Here is a 14744-nt window from a genome sequence, read left to right on the forward strand (position 1 = left end):
GAGAAGAGAAGAGAAGAGAAGAGAAGAGAAGAGAAGAGAAGAGAAGAGAAGAGAAGAGAAGAGAAGAGAAGAGAAGAGAAGAGAAGAAGAAAGAAAACTTTCAAATTCAGAAATCTTGATTGCAATTTCAATTTTTGCATGTGGAAGTTACCAAGAGTGAAAGCTTCACATTTCTTCCAGCTTCACTTGGTTGATGGCTAGAGAAAAGCAAGAAAAATAAGTGCATAAAACTGGTCATTACACATGTAGAAAAGCGAGTCATTTTCATATAATTCTGCATTTATAAACTATATATGTGTGTATACAATGTATATACACATATAATAGTTATATATAAATGTATGTATATATATGTATATATATACATATGTCTGTACATACAAATATGTGTTATTGCTCTGATGCCTTTTAAAGGCCTCTAATACATTAGACAGAATATGTATGCACTTAATCTAGTTAAGGGTTTGTTCTGTTTCCGTTTAACTTCATAACTGAGGAATTTGAGCTGGGTATAAGTTACAAATCTATATATTCAATCACTTGACTTGTATAGCTCTGTCAATATCATTTCCCTGAACAATGTTCTCGATTGTCACAGTTCTGTATGCCATATCTTGTGGGGGATTCCATGGGTATTCCCTTCTTTAAAATCATTTAAAAGAAACACCAGTTTATTGGAATGGACAATGTAATTTAGAAGGACAAGTGTGTCCTGATACTGGGTTTATCTTGAATGGGTGTCACACTTGCTAAGATGGAAGGAGAAGCTTCCTGTTGCAGCGTTAGGGCCTTCAGAACCCAAAACACAAACAGGTTCTTCTTAAGATGATACGGCTTTCAAACTAGAATTTTCAAGTAAAGAACAAAAGAAAAGTTCCAAATCAGTCATTAAACTTTCTTTGTTATTTTCTCTCTGAACTTTTATTAAAAATATTGTAGTCACCATCCTATTTTAAATAATTTTGCAATTTGATGAAATGTCTTTCTAGTCAAACTATAAAAGCATCTACATAAATAATACCATATAATGATATATAACATTTGAAAGCTGTTCTGAATTAAACTGGTCATCTGCAGTATTTTACACTAATCATGTCAGAGTTGAAGGGACACCACAATGAATTTGCAATTTCCAAACACTACCATTTTAATTAATAATAAAAAATAGTGAAGAGAAGCAAATATATGTGATCTTTGTCGATCTCAACAGCAGAGCATTTCTATGAAGGGAATTAGTTATTTATTTTGTAAAAAAAAAAAAGTAATTTCCTTCAATAAGAAAAATGAAGCAGATGCTAATTCATACTTATGATAAGATTAGTGGGATTTAATGGAAATAATATGTTATTATAAACTAAAAATTTTTAACTCAATTTTAGTGCAAAATTAAAATAAGTAACTGAGTCAGGGGATATAAAAATCCATGAAAGGAAAATATTGTCCTCTTAAATATAAAATTTCATTCTCATAAAAATTTGTTCTCACTATATAAATGAATTTATTAATTATTCAAGGGTGAATTTTAAGACAGTGTTACTTCAATATTTGATAAATAAGCTATAAGTATTACAATTATAAAGTTATATTTTATTTCGATAAGCTTTATGAAGACTTATTTTCCAATGCCAAAGCACCAGGGGTGACATTTAACCTGATACGTTTAATATACTGTGTTGGGTGACTCGGTGGTTTTCTAGGAAGGCATTATTAGTGTTTGAAAGATCTAGAGTTTTACGTTTATTTCTTCTGTTCACCAGAATGGTTAATTAGGAAGAATTGGAAGGTTAGTAGTCACTGTAGTTTCAAGTGACTCCACAAGTCGGATTGTAAAACCTCTAAGAACAGTAATATCATTTTATTAAAAAAAAAATCAGTAATAGGGAAGGATGGTTAGAAAGAACCTGAAAGATGAGATATCTAGCGATGGTGACCTATAGAAAGCATACAAAAAAAAAGACATCTGTTTTATAACGCCTTCAACTCTACTAAATATGGAGGACTTCACTTTGACATGTTACATAAAGAGACAGTAATTAGTTGTATGGGCTTTCTAAATTAACTCCAAGATAGAATGAATAGTTGAGGACTGAAATTACATATGCCTTATATTAAATGCAAAGAATCCCTGAAACGTGCATTTTTATATTGATGTACTTGTGTGTTTTATCTGTGTATATCCATCCACACTGATAGTTGCATGTAGTTAATGGTTGCATTAACAAGTTCTAGACATTCACTTTTCCCCCCATCTTATAAATTCAATACCTGAATGCATATACCACACAGATATAGAAACTGATGGTATTCTTCTTTACTGTGGGAAAATGGTGGAATGTAAGGCCTCAGCGACTCATGGTGAATTACATTCAACATGTAAAGATCATTTCTAAGGGCAGCTTTAAGGAACCCAAACCTCACTCCACACTTCTCTGGTGACTGTCTGGAGATAGCTGGAGCTCTGCTGCCATCTACTGGACAAACTGGATAAGTGCCTTTATCCCTCACGAGTCCTAAATTTCAATTTTCTTTGGTTTTGCTCACACGAAAATGGATCATAACTTAAAGTATCCTCAAGAAACTTTGAAACATCTTTTTAATGCCATACAGAAAAATAAAACTAAATCATAATCAAACTTCTTAACTCAAGCATTTCTCTGTCCATTTACTGTGAGTGGTTGCGGGGGGGGGGCGGGGGGGGGGGGGAGACAATGTCCAAACATAAAATTCACAACTTTAGCGGGAAACAGATATTCTACAATTCATTGACTTGAAGTCCTAGACTTTTCTGGAGCTGTGTTTTAGCATGGAGTTTGCGGTGGTACCTAAGCTGCTCTTGGATCTAATTTTAGTGCTTGTTTTTATTTAAAAGAGAGCTACTTCGTTTCTCTGTTCCTTCATGCCATCTGTCTGAAACCCACAGAGGCTCGATTATCTCATCCAGATTAGTCCTATATTTCCTCATCCGGTCACTTTGTTTTCTCCCAGTCACACCCCACCTATGTAACAGTGCCTCACTGGGAAACTGAATTTGAAATTTACAACCCATGAAAAACGGATCAGAATATCCAAGCCCCAATTTAATCCTAATATGGGATATGGATAAGGAATAATAATATTTATCAATATCACAGTGCATCAAACTTGTTAATCATTTAGCTTTCTGTATATCCAGTAAAATAAATCCTTTAAATGTGAGTATGAAAAGCATGGCATAGCTGAAGTTTAAGTTCAAGCTTCGTATCTTCTGTATATAATGTATTATGTTTTTCAAAAACTTTTTATTAGGAAAGCTATACCAGACGCATAATCACTATACAATGATTAAACATTACCTTTACAATTTATAATCACTGAAATTACAGAATAAATATATGCACATTTCCTTTGAATCTTTGTGTGTGAGAGAGAAAACATTAAAAGTGCTTCCTACAAAGCTGTTAGTGATATATACCCAGTTGCTTTTTTATTTTTTAATATCATATATTTATATTTATATATATATGTATAAGAAAGTGCAGATGTTCTCAAAAATCTTGACATCAAGATGAAATGTCACGAGGAGGGTGGCTCAACCCTAGGTGTGTCTCCAGCTGTTAAACGAACAAGCCTTGACTTCAGTAGGATCCAGCCTCGAATGTGACTTTTCCCAGGGTGGTAGGAGAGATGCCGTGAGCTGTACACTAGGAGTGAAGGGCACGTGGAGCTATGTAGAGGAAGAAATAGATCAAACCCGAACTAAGCGTATTAAGTTGCAGGGGAGGTGTGTGTGTGTGTGTGTGTGCGCGCGCGCGCGCGCGTGTGTACGCGTGTGTGTGCGTGTGTGTGTGCGTGTGCGTGTGTGTGTGTACTGCACCCAGTGCAGGCTGAGGGACCTAAGTGTATGTAGGGAGTTGCTGTGTGCACATGAATATGTGTGTGAGACAACAGTGTGAGAACATTCGAGCAAGACCCGCCCCTCCCTCCCCATCCTGCAGTTTTCAAGCATGCAGCAAACTGCATTGTTAATACATGTACAGAATCTGTGCCATGATGGGAAAAGGAGAGAAAGCCATAAATGCCAACCTCCCCCCTCCCTTTCAAACATAACTGCAACTAAAGGGAAGAAAAGTTACTGAAAATAAAAAGACACATTGAAGTTTACTCATTTAGGATCAATACAACGATCCCCAGTATACCTCACACATGGCACAGTCAAAGTCTCGAGTTTCAGTATAAAAAATAATGATAACATTTGCTGGCAAAAGTCTGCGAAGGCACTTCATTGATTAATGATCTGAGTATGGCCCTTCCTCAAAATCACATCTGAGAGGGGGAGCACACTTTTGTATTCTCTAGTTATCATGCGTTTCAGTTCTGTCCTAGGCAGGGGAAACTGTAAGGATGTAGTTATTGGGACAAGTATAATGGGAGCCGGGGATATATTTCTTTTTATTTTCCTTTTTCTTTTGGAAATCAAAACAAAGCCACTAATTTATTTTCTTCTTTCGGTTAGAACCTGTATGCTGTTTTCTCCAGAACTTCGAGGTAATCCGGCTTAGTTTGAAGTTTGGCCCTTAAGTCGAGGTAATCACTTTTGGGGGTTTGGTGGTCTGTGAAGCCCTTTCCAGCTGAGAAGAGAAGGGTTTCTTTGAGCCTGGCATCCTGCTGTAAGTCTGGATATTGCATGCCAGGGGGGTGGACATGGAGTTCCTTTAATTTGGGCACTGTGCCATAGAGACAGTCCACAAATCCCACTGTGCACGGAGCAGGCTGTGGCCTCTCACGGTCTAGTAGCAGACTGCCACCACCACAACCTCCCCCAGGGGGAAACAGCACCACCCCACCATTCTTCTCATGGTGGCGGAACCCAGCCAAGTCTCCCCCAGTCCCTCCACCTACCCCTGAAACCCCACCAACTGCCGAGTGGTGAGGGTGAGGGTGGTGATGGTTCACCGTCACTATGGTGTTAAGTTGAGAGTTGGAAACAGCCAGAGCCCACTCCTTCTCTTTTTCCAGCAAGGTCCTGTAGTTACTGTGGTTCTCCTTGGGTGTTTCTGCAAACTGCTCACTTCCCAAGAGCACCTCAGCCATTCCTGTTGGTTGTGTACCAGGACCTCCACGGTCTGTAGCTCCTGTGTCCTGGGCTGCTGAGGCAGCCACTTCTTCCTCCTCTCGAGGCTTATAGATGGGGTTGTTACACATCTGAGTTACTGGGTGGGGTATATACTCGTACACGTGACCCACGGGAGGGGCTTTCTCTGGCGAGGACAGAGTTGGTCGCCCTCCACCTCCACTCCCACCACTGTTGCCTCCACTGTCCTCAAACAGCCGGTGACATTGCATCTGGATTCCTGTAAGGTCCACACCTTCTTGTCTCTTGCTTCTAAAGGGCAACTTCTTCCTACGCCGACGGAGCACATAGGCAAAGAGGCCTGCAGCAACAAAGACAGCTGAGAAGAACAGAACCAAGAGGCTGAGAATCAACACAGAAAGTGGCACAGGGCCCCCTGGGGGAGAGAACTCATAAGGTGATGCACTTGTTGGTCCCCCGTTAGGGTGGTAATCTCCAGGCTGGGGTGGAGATGGTCCAGGTTGGGCAATATGCAGCATCTCTGGGCATAAAACTTCCAGCTCAATAGTGCGCACATCACGGTGGGTGAGGTTCTCGGGGGTCCTACAGAGTACATCACCTACCACGCTGACTGAGCTGATGGTTTCGATCCACTGCTTAAAGGGGACTAAGTCGCAAGTGCAGTCCCAAGGATTCTCGTTGAGATCTATCTGCACAATGGCATTCAGGTGTTCAAGGACACCAGCCACTGGCAGGTAGAGAAAGTAGTTCTTCCTCAAGTTGAGCCGAGCCAGGGATGTACCTGCAAAGGCATCAGTTGGCAGAGTCCTCAGCAAGTTATTGTTGAGAAATAGCAGCTTCAAGTTGGGCATGAGGCTGAAGGCTGCAGGTTGGATTTCCCGGATGACGTTGAATTCGAAGTACAAGTAATGCAAGCTCTGCAGACCTCGGAACATACCTGGAGTCAGCTTTTCTATATCATTGCCATTGAGAAAGAGACTCTTCAGGTTGGGCAGGTTGATGAAAGCCCCATCCTGGACGTAGGAAATGCGATTGTTCCCTAGGTGCAAGAGATCCAAAGAAGAAAAATTCCAAAAATCAGAGCGGTATATCTTCTGAATAAGATTGCTGCTCAGGTACAGCTTCTTGGCATTCAAGGGCCTTGGAAGGAGTTCAGAGATGTTGTTAAATCCTCTTTCTTTGCAGTTGACAGTCAAGCCAAGGTCATTGATATGCAAATTGCATGTACACCCAGTAGGACATATAATGGGAATGGGTGGTCTAGTCTGATAGGGGGCAATAGGAGGTTGATTTGGACCAGGATATAAAGCCTGGGATGTCGAAGGTGGTCTCGGTGTTCTGGGCTGTTTGGTGGGTTTTGGTTGCTTATTAGAGGACTTATATTCAACAGATGAAGCAGTAAAATGGACAGAAGACAACATAGAGGAAGGTTTAGTTGGCCAGGCATTCTCCTTGCTTGAAGATAAGTGGGGAATCCCCAGACTGGCCTCCACCTCAGAGTCAGACAACAGTGGACAGAGTTCAGTCTTCTTGATTTCACGGAGATCCTTCCCATGGAAATGGAAAGGTGTCTCACAGGTAATGTCTCCCACCAGGGCTGTGTAAGGTATTCGCTCCAGCCAACTCTTCAGCTGTACTATCTCACAGGTACAGTTCCAAGGATTCTCTTCTAGCTGGAGCTCCATCAGGCTTCTGCCAATGTGATCCAGCATCCCACGGTAGAAGAGAACCTTTAACCTGTTCCCACGAAGGTCCAGATGCGTTAAGGAAACAGCTTTAAATAAATTGGTTGGAAGCACGGGGATGAGATTATCATTTAAGATTAGAACCCTCAATTTACTTAGGTTCCGAAATGCCCCACTCTCTATACGTTTAATGACATTGTAATCTGCCTGAAGATATTCCAGACTTTCTAAGCCAAGGAAGGTGTCATTTCTGAAGACATCTAGTTTGTTCTCATGGAGATACAGTCTCTTTAAAATCTTAAGGCCATTAAATGCTCCAGTTTGAATGTCCTGCAATGCATTGTTCCCAAGGTTAATGGACACCGCATTATTCAAGTGAAGAAAACTGTTTGTGTATAGTCTTCTCATCGAATTCCTCTGAAGATACAGTTTAAAAGGTCTTGACCAGAACTCAGTAATCTGACTAATGTTTGTAAATCCCTTGCTGTCACAATGTATGTGAAAGAGGCTTTCTTTAACTTCGCAGTAGCATGGATCAAAACAGGGCTCATCTATTTCTTCTGAGTCCTCTATCAGGGGAATTGGGGTAGTCCATCCTAGAGCAATTGTGCTTAGAAGAATTATCCACAGCATTCTTCCTCTGTGAAGCATTTCAGCTATGCTTGGCTTCATCATTCCTGGTTGATTACAAAACTGCAATAGAAATAAAGATGCAGATTTTTAGCATTTGTACTACTTTAATTGATTCCTACATCTGGGGTAATTTTATTGTTGTTGTTGTTGTTTTTGGTATGAAATCCTCAGCAGGTATGAAACCGATACTCCAAATGAGGCAACAAAGTGTTAAATGCTTAAAGTGTGTCCTATGTTTTCAATTTAAGATACTCTGACATATTGCAACATGCAATGAAATTTTCCTGAACCCTGTTCAATAAGTGCTATATGACAAGAACAAAAGCAACTTGCACTGATTTCCTTTGATTAAAAACAACAACAACAACAACAACAAACAACAACAGAATTGGAGCCCTGACTCAGGCTTGTGATCACAGACAGACTCAGCTATAAAGACAATGACTTAGTGATTATACTTGCTCGTTTCTTTAAACTAAGGTCTGCCATGGTCGATCTTACTGGAAGTCATGGTGGGGGGGGGGAGGGATGTTCTTTAAATTTGGTGGTGGGGGGGAAGGGATGTTCTTTAAATTGTATACATTTATTATTTTAAAACACGCTATAACCAGAAGATATTAAAGAGTATGAAGAAAAGTGAACATATCGCCCAATATGAGATGTTGAGATGTGAGAAGTCAACATAAAAGAAACTTAAGCTTTCTTTTAAGAAACCATGAAAAGCTACTTAATTACTATATAAGCCCACGTCCATACCCAACCCTTAACCTTTTCTGTCCAAACACACACACACACACACACACACACACACACACACACACACACAAAATGCAAGTATCCTTTAGTTAAATAAATAATGTCTGCACATATTCTCATTCTGGATGTTTAAAGCATTAGAGTGATGAGTTCTTCTGAAGAACAGGCCCATGCAATTGTCAGAGCTAAAGATAGTGACAGCTAAAGGTCGCTAAGCCTGGGAGTGTCTGAAGCAAAACACTTGCAAGAGCTTAGTATGGGCTGAGAATCTGTGCTTTGGGGATCAACTGAGGAACCATAAAAAATTATAAGGAAAGGTAGCTGTTTAGAAAAGAAGTAGGTGGTTAAAGGCCATGATGGGTGGAATCGCCAGTTCTTGCTCATTATCAAGCTTGTGAAAACATTTCAGAAAAAGATTTATTTTTCCAATGAGAAGAAATGAATTCAGTGTTCTATTCTGGAAACATACAGTGCTTTCATCAAAGGCTTTCTCGCTTTGCTTAGTCTCATCAGTGTATGAACACACGAACATAAATACATTATAATATTCCAGGTTTATTACATTATCCTTCCCAGGTCAGGGAAATATCAATTGAATTTGAATGGCTGATTTTAATCAATAAAAACAAATCAGGGTCTCCAACCTACGTTTTCTCCCCACATCAGATACATATATCAAGGAAATATTTCTTAACTTGAAACACAAGGAGATAATTTATAGGGAAAGTGGGAAGAATTTATCTTTACATTCCACTGGCATAACATGAACACAGCTGCAAGGAGAAACTCTTGAGAAAGCAAAGTGGAATCTGCCTCCGGCATGTAATAGTCAATTTTTAGAAACAATTAAATGAAAAAGAGACAGAGAAAGCAGATGAGGATACATTATAGTGCCACTTAGTCTTCCCTTGGCTTCCTTGTAAAGTATTAGACACATCTTACATTACATTCCTCCTCACCATTTCAAAAACAAAAATAAAAATGTTTTTCTTGGTTTTCACACTTCTGGGCTTCAGGCAACCAGGCTAAAGCAGATATCATTGACTTACCTATTTTGCAGGAGGTTTGGATTTTGGTTTTTATTTTTGTTTCTCGCCACGGACTATGGAAAAGAATGAAAAGACAAGCAGCAAGGAAAACAAAGCTTGAGTTTAAGGATCCTCTCTTGTCCAGTCTCCTCTTGCTGAAGCTAGGGGGGCTGGAGGAGAGGGGGGAAGGCCCTAAAAAATAAATTAAAAAGCTAGCTTGAGACGTGCAGAGAATGCAATGGGCTCTTCAATGGGCTTCTTTAGGATGCAGGACTGACGCTTGGCACCCTCAATAAAGGAGGGAGGAGATGAGGCTGCAGCAGGCTTCCAGCTCCGCTGCTGCTGGGCGCGCCGCCGCCTCTGTAGCGGCTCTCCCCGGTTACCCTACACCGTTGGGCACCAGCGGGGAAGGCAGGCTCACATCACACTGCGGGATTTAGATTTCTTTTTCGCTGTGTATTTGGTTTGTTTTTTAACGTGTACCGAAAACCTTCCAGCATTTCCCGTCATGAAAATGGGCTCCAAGTAGGGGAACACGCTTAGCCTTTGGTCGGGAGCGAGCACTAAGAAGCCCTGACTATACAATTGTGTGTGTGTGTGTGTGTGTGTGTGTGTGTGTGTGTGTGTGTGCGTGCACGTGCGCGCGCATAGCGTGTGCTCGTGGGAGCATGAAGGGGAGCTAAAAGAAGTAAAGCAGTCAAGAGTAGAGGTATTCAAAAGAATAAAGCAAGACCGAGAAAGAGAAGAGAACCCGAGGGAAACATTCCGTTGACAGAAGGAGGTGGATAGAGGTGGGGGCGAGTATCAGCCCCTTAGACCTTTGCTTTCTCTTTCTCCCCTCCGGTGCAGAGGCCTTGGACAGTGAAACCATATTTGGAATGGGCCTTTCTCTTCACAGACTTCCGTCCAAGGCCAGGATGAGCTAGTTACCCACATCCTGCAGGTGGAAAGATCTGAGACTCTCTGCCACTGGCTAGGTGTCCCAAATAAGAGGCAAAACATCCTCAGCGACTTGGACTGACTTTCTCTTGAATTCTGCTTCAATTTCTTTGCACCAAAACCTTTCCTTCAATTTAGATAAACTTCTAACTCAACAACTCTGTGTTTCCTTTCAACTTTCTGCTCTTCCTTCCTTTCTTTCTTCCTTCCTTCCCACCTTCCCCTCCAGCCTATCTCCTAGCTCCCTCTCTACAGCTCCCCCCTCCTTCCCTTTTTTTTTTCACACCCTCTTTCCCCTCTTTCTCCACTGGTAGGGAGACTGAGAAGCTTGAAAAGCAGTGGGGCAATTCACACTCTTCCTCTGGAGGCCTCAAGGGAGGGAAATTGCTCAAATTGGTTTTCTTTTCCTTTAGTTCCTCCTTTAGTTCCTTTCCTCTGCCCCCCTCTTCCCTCCTCTCCCTCTCTCTTTCTCTTTCCTCTCTAGTATCCCCCAAAGGTAATGCTAAGGAATGTCCAGATGAGAGGCGACTGAATGAAGATTTGACAGGGGGAAGCGACCAGCTCTCTCCCAGACTCCTCTAAAAGGACCTTTCAATGGTATCAAATGCTAGGAGAAAGCACAACTTGATGGTGGAATTGAGGAGTACCCAACAAGCATCTAGGGGTTCTGCTAAGTGGGAACTGTGCAATGTGTCCAGAATGCAGGAACCCTTCCCCCATCCTATCTTTAGTTCATAAGGGGACATAGGTTTTCTGTTTCCTGACTACTAAATAATTGAACTCCATTGCCAGGGTCTCAAAGTTAGCAGGTGCTGAAGATGATTTGCTTAAGGTATTTTGCACAACCAAATTGAAGGAGGAAGAGGAGGGGGAGGAGGAGGAGGAAGAGGAGGAGGAGGAGGAGGAGGAGGAGGAGAAGAAGAAGAAGAAGAAGAAGAAGAAGAAGAAGAAGAAGAAGAAGAAGAAGAAGAAGAAGAAGAAGAAGAAGAAGAAGAAGAAGAAGAAGAAGAAGGGAAGAGGAAGGGAAAAAAGAAGGGGAAGGGGAAGGAAAGGGAAGAGAGGAGGAGGAGGAGGAGGAGGAGGAGGAGGAGGAGGAGGAGGAGGAACATAGCTATGAATTTCTTACCACTTTAAAATCTATTTCATCTAATTGAGCAAAGCATTGCTTAAAGTCAGTCTGAGATCTGGATGATAGCTTGCATTAAAAATATCCATGCATCTGTCCATTACCCCACAGTAACTAAGATTGGAAATAGCAATGGAACTCAGTAAGCAGCAGGCTGTAAGAGTCTCTTAACATTCTGTACCCTTCACATCCCAGACCCACCCTTTTCTCAGAGAGGTCTCCACCAGGAAACAAGCTTACATTGAAAACCCTCAGTGTACACTGAAAACTGCTCGGGACGGACCAGTTTTACCTCCCTCTCCAGTACCCTGAACCCATCTCCTTGGTCACCCAGTCTGCAAAGGCAGCAGCTGCTTCAGGGATCCTGTGGGAACCCAGGCTCTAATGGAATGAATAGGTAATCAGGAGGCTGTCCTGGGCTTCACAGTCACAGTAAATGGCCTCTGCAACCACGTCCCAGTAGTCTCTGGAACCACAGTCCTTAGTGCTGGACTTTGGCCATGTTCTAAAGGCCTTTCATGAGTTCTCTTGCCTTTATTTTAGCATAGCATGTTTAAAGGGTGGGAAGGGCTCTGAAAGTTAGGGGATGCTGGGCCCTCTGGCTGGTTTCTTCTGTGTCCTGCTGGGAGCGCCGGCACCATTGATTTGTCCAGAGAAGGACAAGAAGCTCTTTCTACACAGCAAGCCCCTTTCCTACCCCCCCTCTTCAGTACTCCCCTTCATTCCAGATCTAAGATTAAATATTCCAATATGGAAGCGAAACGATCTCCCTGGAACAAATAATTAAAATGCTGCATCATTCATTTTCTGAAGAGCTATGAGCCTTCTATAGAATCTTTTTTTACTCCGCTACTGACAGGCAAGGCATACAAGGAGTCTCTTTAGAAAAAAATTATATATATATATATATATATATATATATATATATCCATCCCCGTTTTCCTTCTGTCTCTTAAAATACAACCCAGCGCTCCACGGGGGGAGGGGTTTTCCTCTTGGCCACCTGGCCTATATGTTAGAGTTAAGATTTCTTTCCCCTGAAAAACAGGTTTGAGGTTATATTAGTCTCCAGAAGCCCTTCTTTCATCAACGTCCTTACATCTATTGAATCCAATTCTTAAAATTATATATATATATATATATATATATATATATATATATAATTTTTAAAAAATCCTAGCACCTGTGAGTGTATAGAAGATCCAGCAGCCAAAGTCAATGCGTTCTACAGTACATATCCTACATAAGACATACACTGATTGCAATCAGGCAAAGTAGGAACGGATGTCGATGAGTACCTATGGTGCAGAGCGCTCAGGATCTCCGAGGTTCGCTCCAAGGGGCTTCTCAGCGGGAGGGGCAAACTCTCCGCGAGGCTGCATTGTATCCGTCATTCTGTCGCCCAGTATCTTCCCCTCTTCCAGCCACCAACTTTCAGAAAGGCTACCAAATCACGCTTGTAATCCTTTCAGAGTGGTCCACCTTTAGACTTAGAGGGAAATGGTCGCTGCATAGCGATGGGAGAGCCGAGCGCGCACCTAGCGCGGTGAAGCTGGCGACCGTGGGCTCAGGACCACTGCTCTCTGTGCTTGCTCCGGATGGCAGGCAGGCTGTGCAAGTGTCCCAGGACCTGGATGGCCTGATCAAAGATCTTGATGCTCTTCCTTCAGTGGCAAGCGCCCCGGTTCCCGAGAGCCCGGGTCCCTTTCTGCATTTCTCTTTATCTGTATCTCGCTGAAAGCTTGTCTCTCTCACAGCGCAATCCCTGCCTGCGGCCTCGGTCTACTCGAGGAGATAGAGCTAGCCCTTGGCTTTCCCGAGTGTCTTTGCTCTTTGCCCTTTGGATGGGTGGGAGTGGGGGTGGGTGGCATGGAGATGAGAGAAGACAGGGTGGGGAGAGACAGAAAGAAGGCAGGAAGGGGGCGACTAGATCTCAGATCCCAGCATTGGTCAGGTGGCGGGGTGGGGGGTGGGGGGTGGGGGTGAGGACACAGATACAACAGTATGGCTGTACACACCACATTGCACTTGGCGTTGGGAAATCTCAGGCAGAACACGAAGGCGATGTGATCCCGTTGGCGGGTTGTGAATCCCCTGACAGCCCACCATTGGAGCGCCTTCACTTCTTCAGCCAGAGGACAGGGAGCGGTGGGCAGAGGAGGGGGGCGAGCGTTCCAGGCCAAGGAGACGCTCCCGGCGGCGGCGACAGTGGCGGCGACCGCATCTTTTAAAGACTGACCTGCTTTAAAAGTACCGCTTTGATGGCCTAGGAAATAACTAAAATCAGATTACACGTTACTTACCGAACGTCTGCCTCTAAACTGGGAGCGCCAGGTCAGGGACTAGAAGGCAATACAGAAAACGCAGGGCTGGAACCCGAATGCAAAGCCACCAGCCGCCCCCAAATCGCGCACCGAGGGAGCGGCGCTCCGGAGCCCCCAGATCAGCCCATCGCTGGAGCCTCCGCCAGCTTGTCCCCCCGCACCCCCGGCCCCTCCTCCGCGCCAACTGTGTAAATCAGCCGCCGCAGTCCTCTCGCCGCGCATCGCAGGCAAATCCCTGCTTAGGAAGCAAGTGATTCTCTCTCTCTCTCTCTCTCTCTCTCTCTCTCTCTCTCTCTCTCTCTCTCTCTCTCTCTCTCTCTCTCTCTCCTCTCTCTCCTCTCTTCTCTCCTCTCTCTCTCCTCTCTCTCTCCTCTCTCCTCTTCTCTCTCTCTCTCTCTCTCTCTCTCTCTCTCTCTCTCTCTCTCTCTCTCTCTCTCTCTCTCCCTCCCTCCCTCCCTCCCACCCTCTCCGTTTTCTATTTATTGGTCACAATTTGCCAGCTCCACTAAGAGAGATCCTGTCAGGAAGTCAGCATTCTGTATCGGTGGATTGATTTCTAACTTTTGCAAATGAGAGATGGCTGTTTGGAAAATTACAGCTCAAACTAAAGGGGATGGGGTGGGGGGAGATGATCAAATTAAGAGCATGTGAACTGTATCGGGGGCAACATCACTGAATGCTTACCAGGAGCCATTCCAAGTGGTTTGTAGAAACCGCCAACATAGGTGACAAACTGAAAGTACTAACATTTCCTCATCTCTTTTTACTTGCTAACGTGGGGGTTTGAGGGGGGTGGTGATGAGACTGTAGCATGGTTGGAAGGGGGTGGAGATTTGAGGGAGAGGAGTCAGATACCAATTGGTGACAAATGAGATGAGGACATTAGGAAGATGCTTGCACTCATGAAAGTGCTCCATGATCCAGGGGACCACTGACTGCCTCCACTGCAGTCTTGTTAATGCAGTTGCTCAATGTTCCTCCATCCAATCTGCAGGGCAAACCAACGCAGTTCTTTTTAATAGATCCTGTTCATTAGCCAACTGTCTTGGAGAAAGGGTGGCATTCCCACGAACTCCCAAACATGAGAGATAGGGGGAGTTCCGTGGGAGACATCTCTGTGACTCTCACTATTCCTTTTAGATGTGAAAACATCGAATTGCCCAAGACAAGTGAAATTATGTA

The 14744-nt window shown here is 43.3% G+C and overlaps 1 protein-coding gene across 6 annotated transcripts; it reads right to left on the minus strand.

Moving 5' to 3' along the window:
• Window positions 1-3059: 3059 nt before the first annotated feature.
• Window positions 3060-13947, minus strand: Slitrk3 (SLIT and NTRK-like family, member 3). 6 transcript variants are annotated; one of them, XM_006501639.3, is made up of 4 exons: window positions 13257-13875; window positions 12537-13076; window positions 9195-9365; window positions 3060-7449 (listed from the first exon to the last, which is right to left on the minus strand). In XM_006501639.3, the coding sequence occupies exon 4, from the start codon at window positions 7429-7431 to the stop codon at window positions 4489-4491; it is 2943 nt and encodes a 980-aa protein (XP_006501702.1). In that variant the 5' UTR covers window positions 7432-7449; window positions 9195-9365; window positions 12537-13076; window positions 13257-13875; the 3' UTR covers window positions 3060-4488. The 6 variants fall into 6 exon arrangements, with proteins under 6 accessions (XP_006501702.1, XP_006501703.1, XP_006501701.1 ...); XM_006501640.3 differs by lacking the exon at window positions 12537-13076; XM_006501638.2 differs by lacking the exon at window positions 9195-9365.
• Between the last annotated feature and the right edge of the window lie 797 nt (window positions 13948-14744).

The sequence above is a fragment of the Mus musculus genome, chromosome 3, assembly GCF_000001635.26.
Source record: "Mus musculus strain C57BL/6J chromosome 3, GRCm38.p6 C57BL/6J".
In the NCBI taxonomy this organism is placed as follows: domain Eukaryota; kingdom Metazoa; phylum Chordata; class Mammalia; order Rodentia; family Muridae; genus Mus; species Mus musculus.

Coding starts and splice junctions, on each gene's coding strand:
- Slitrk3 (XM_006501641.3), bottom strand. CDS start 7,431: ATGATGAAGCCAAGCATAGCTGAAATGCTTCACAGAGGAAGAATGCTG.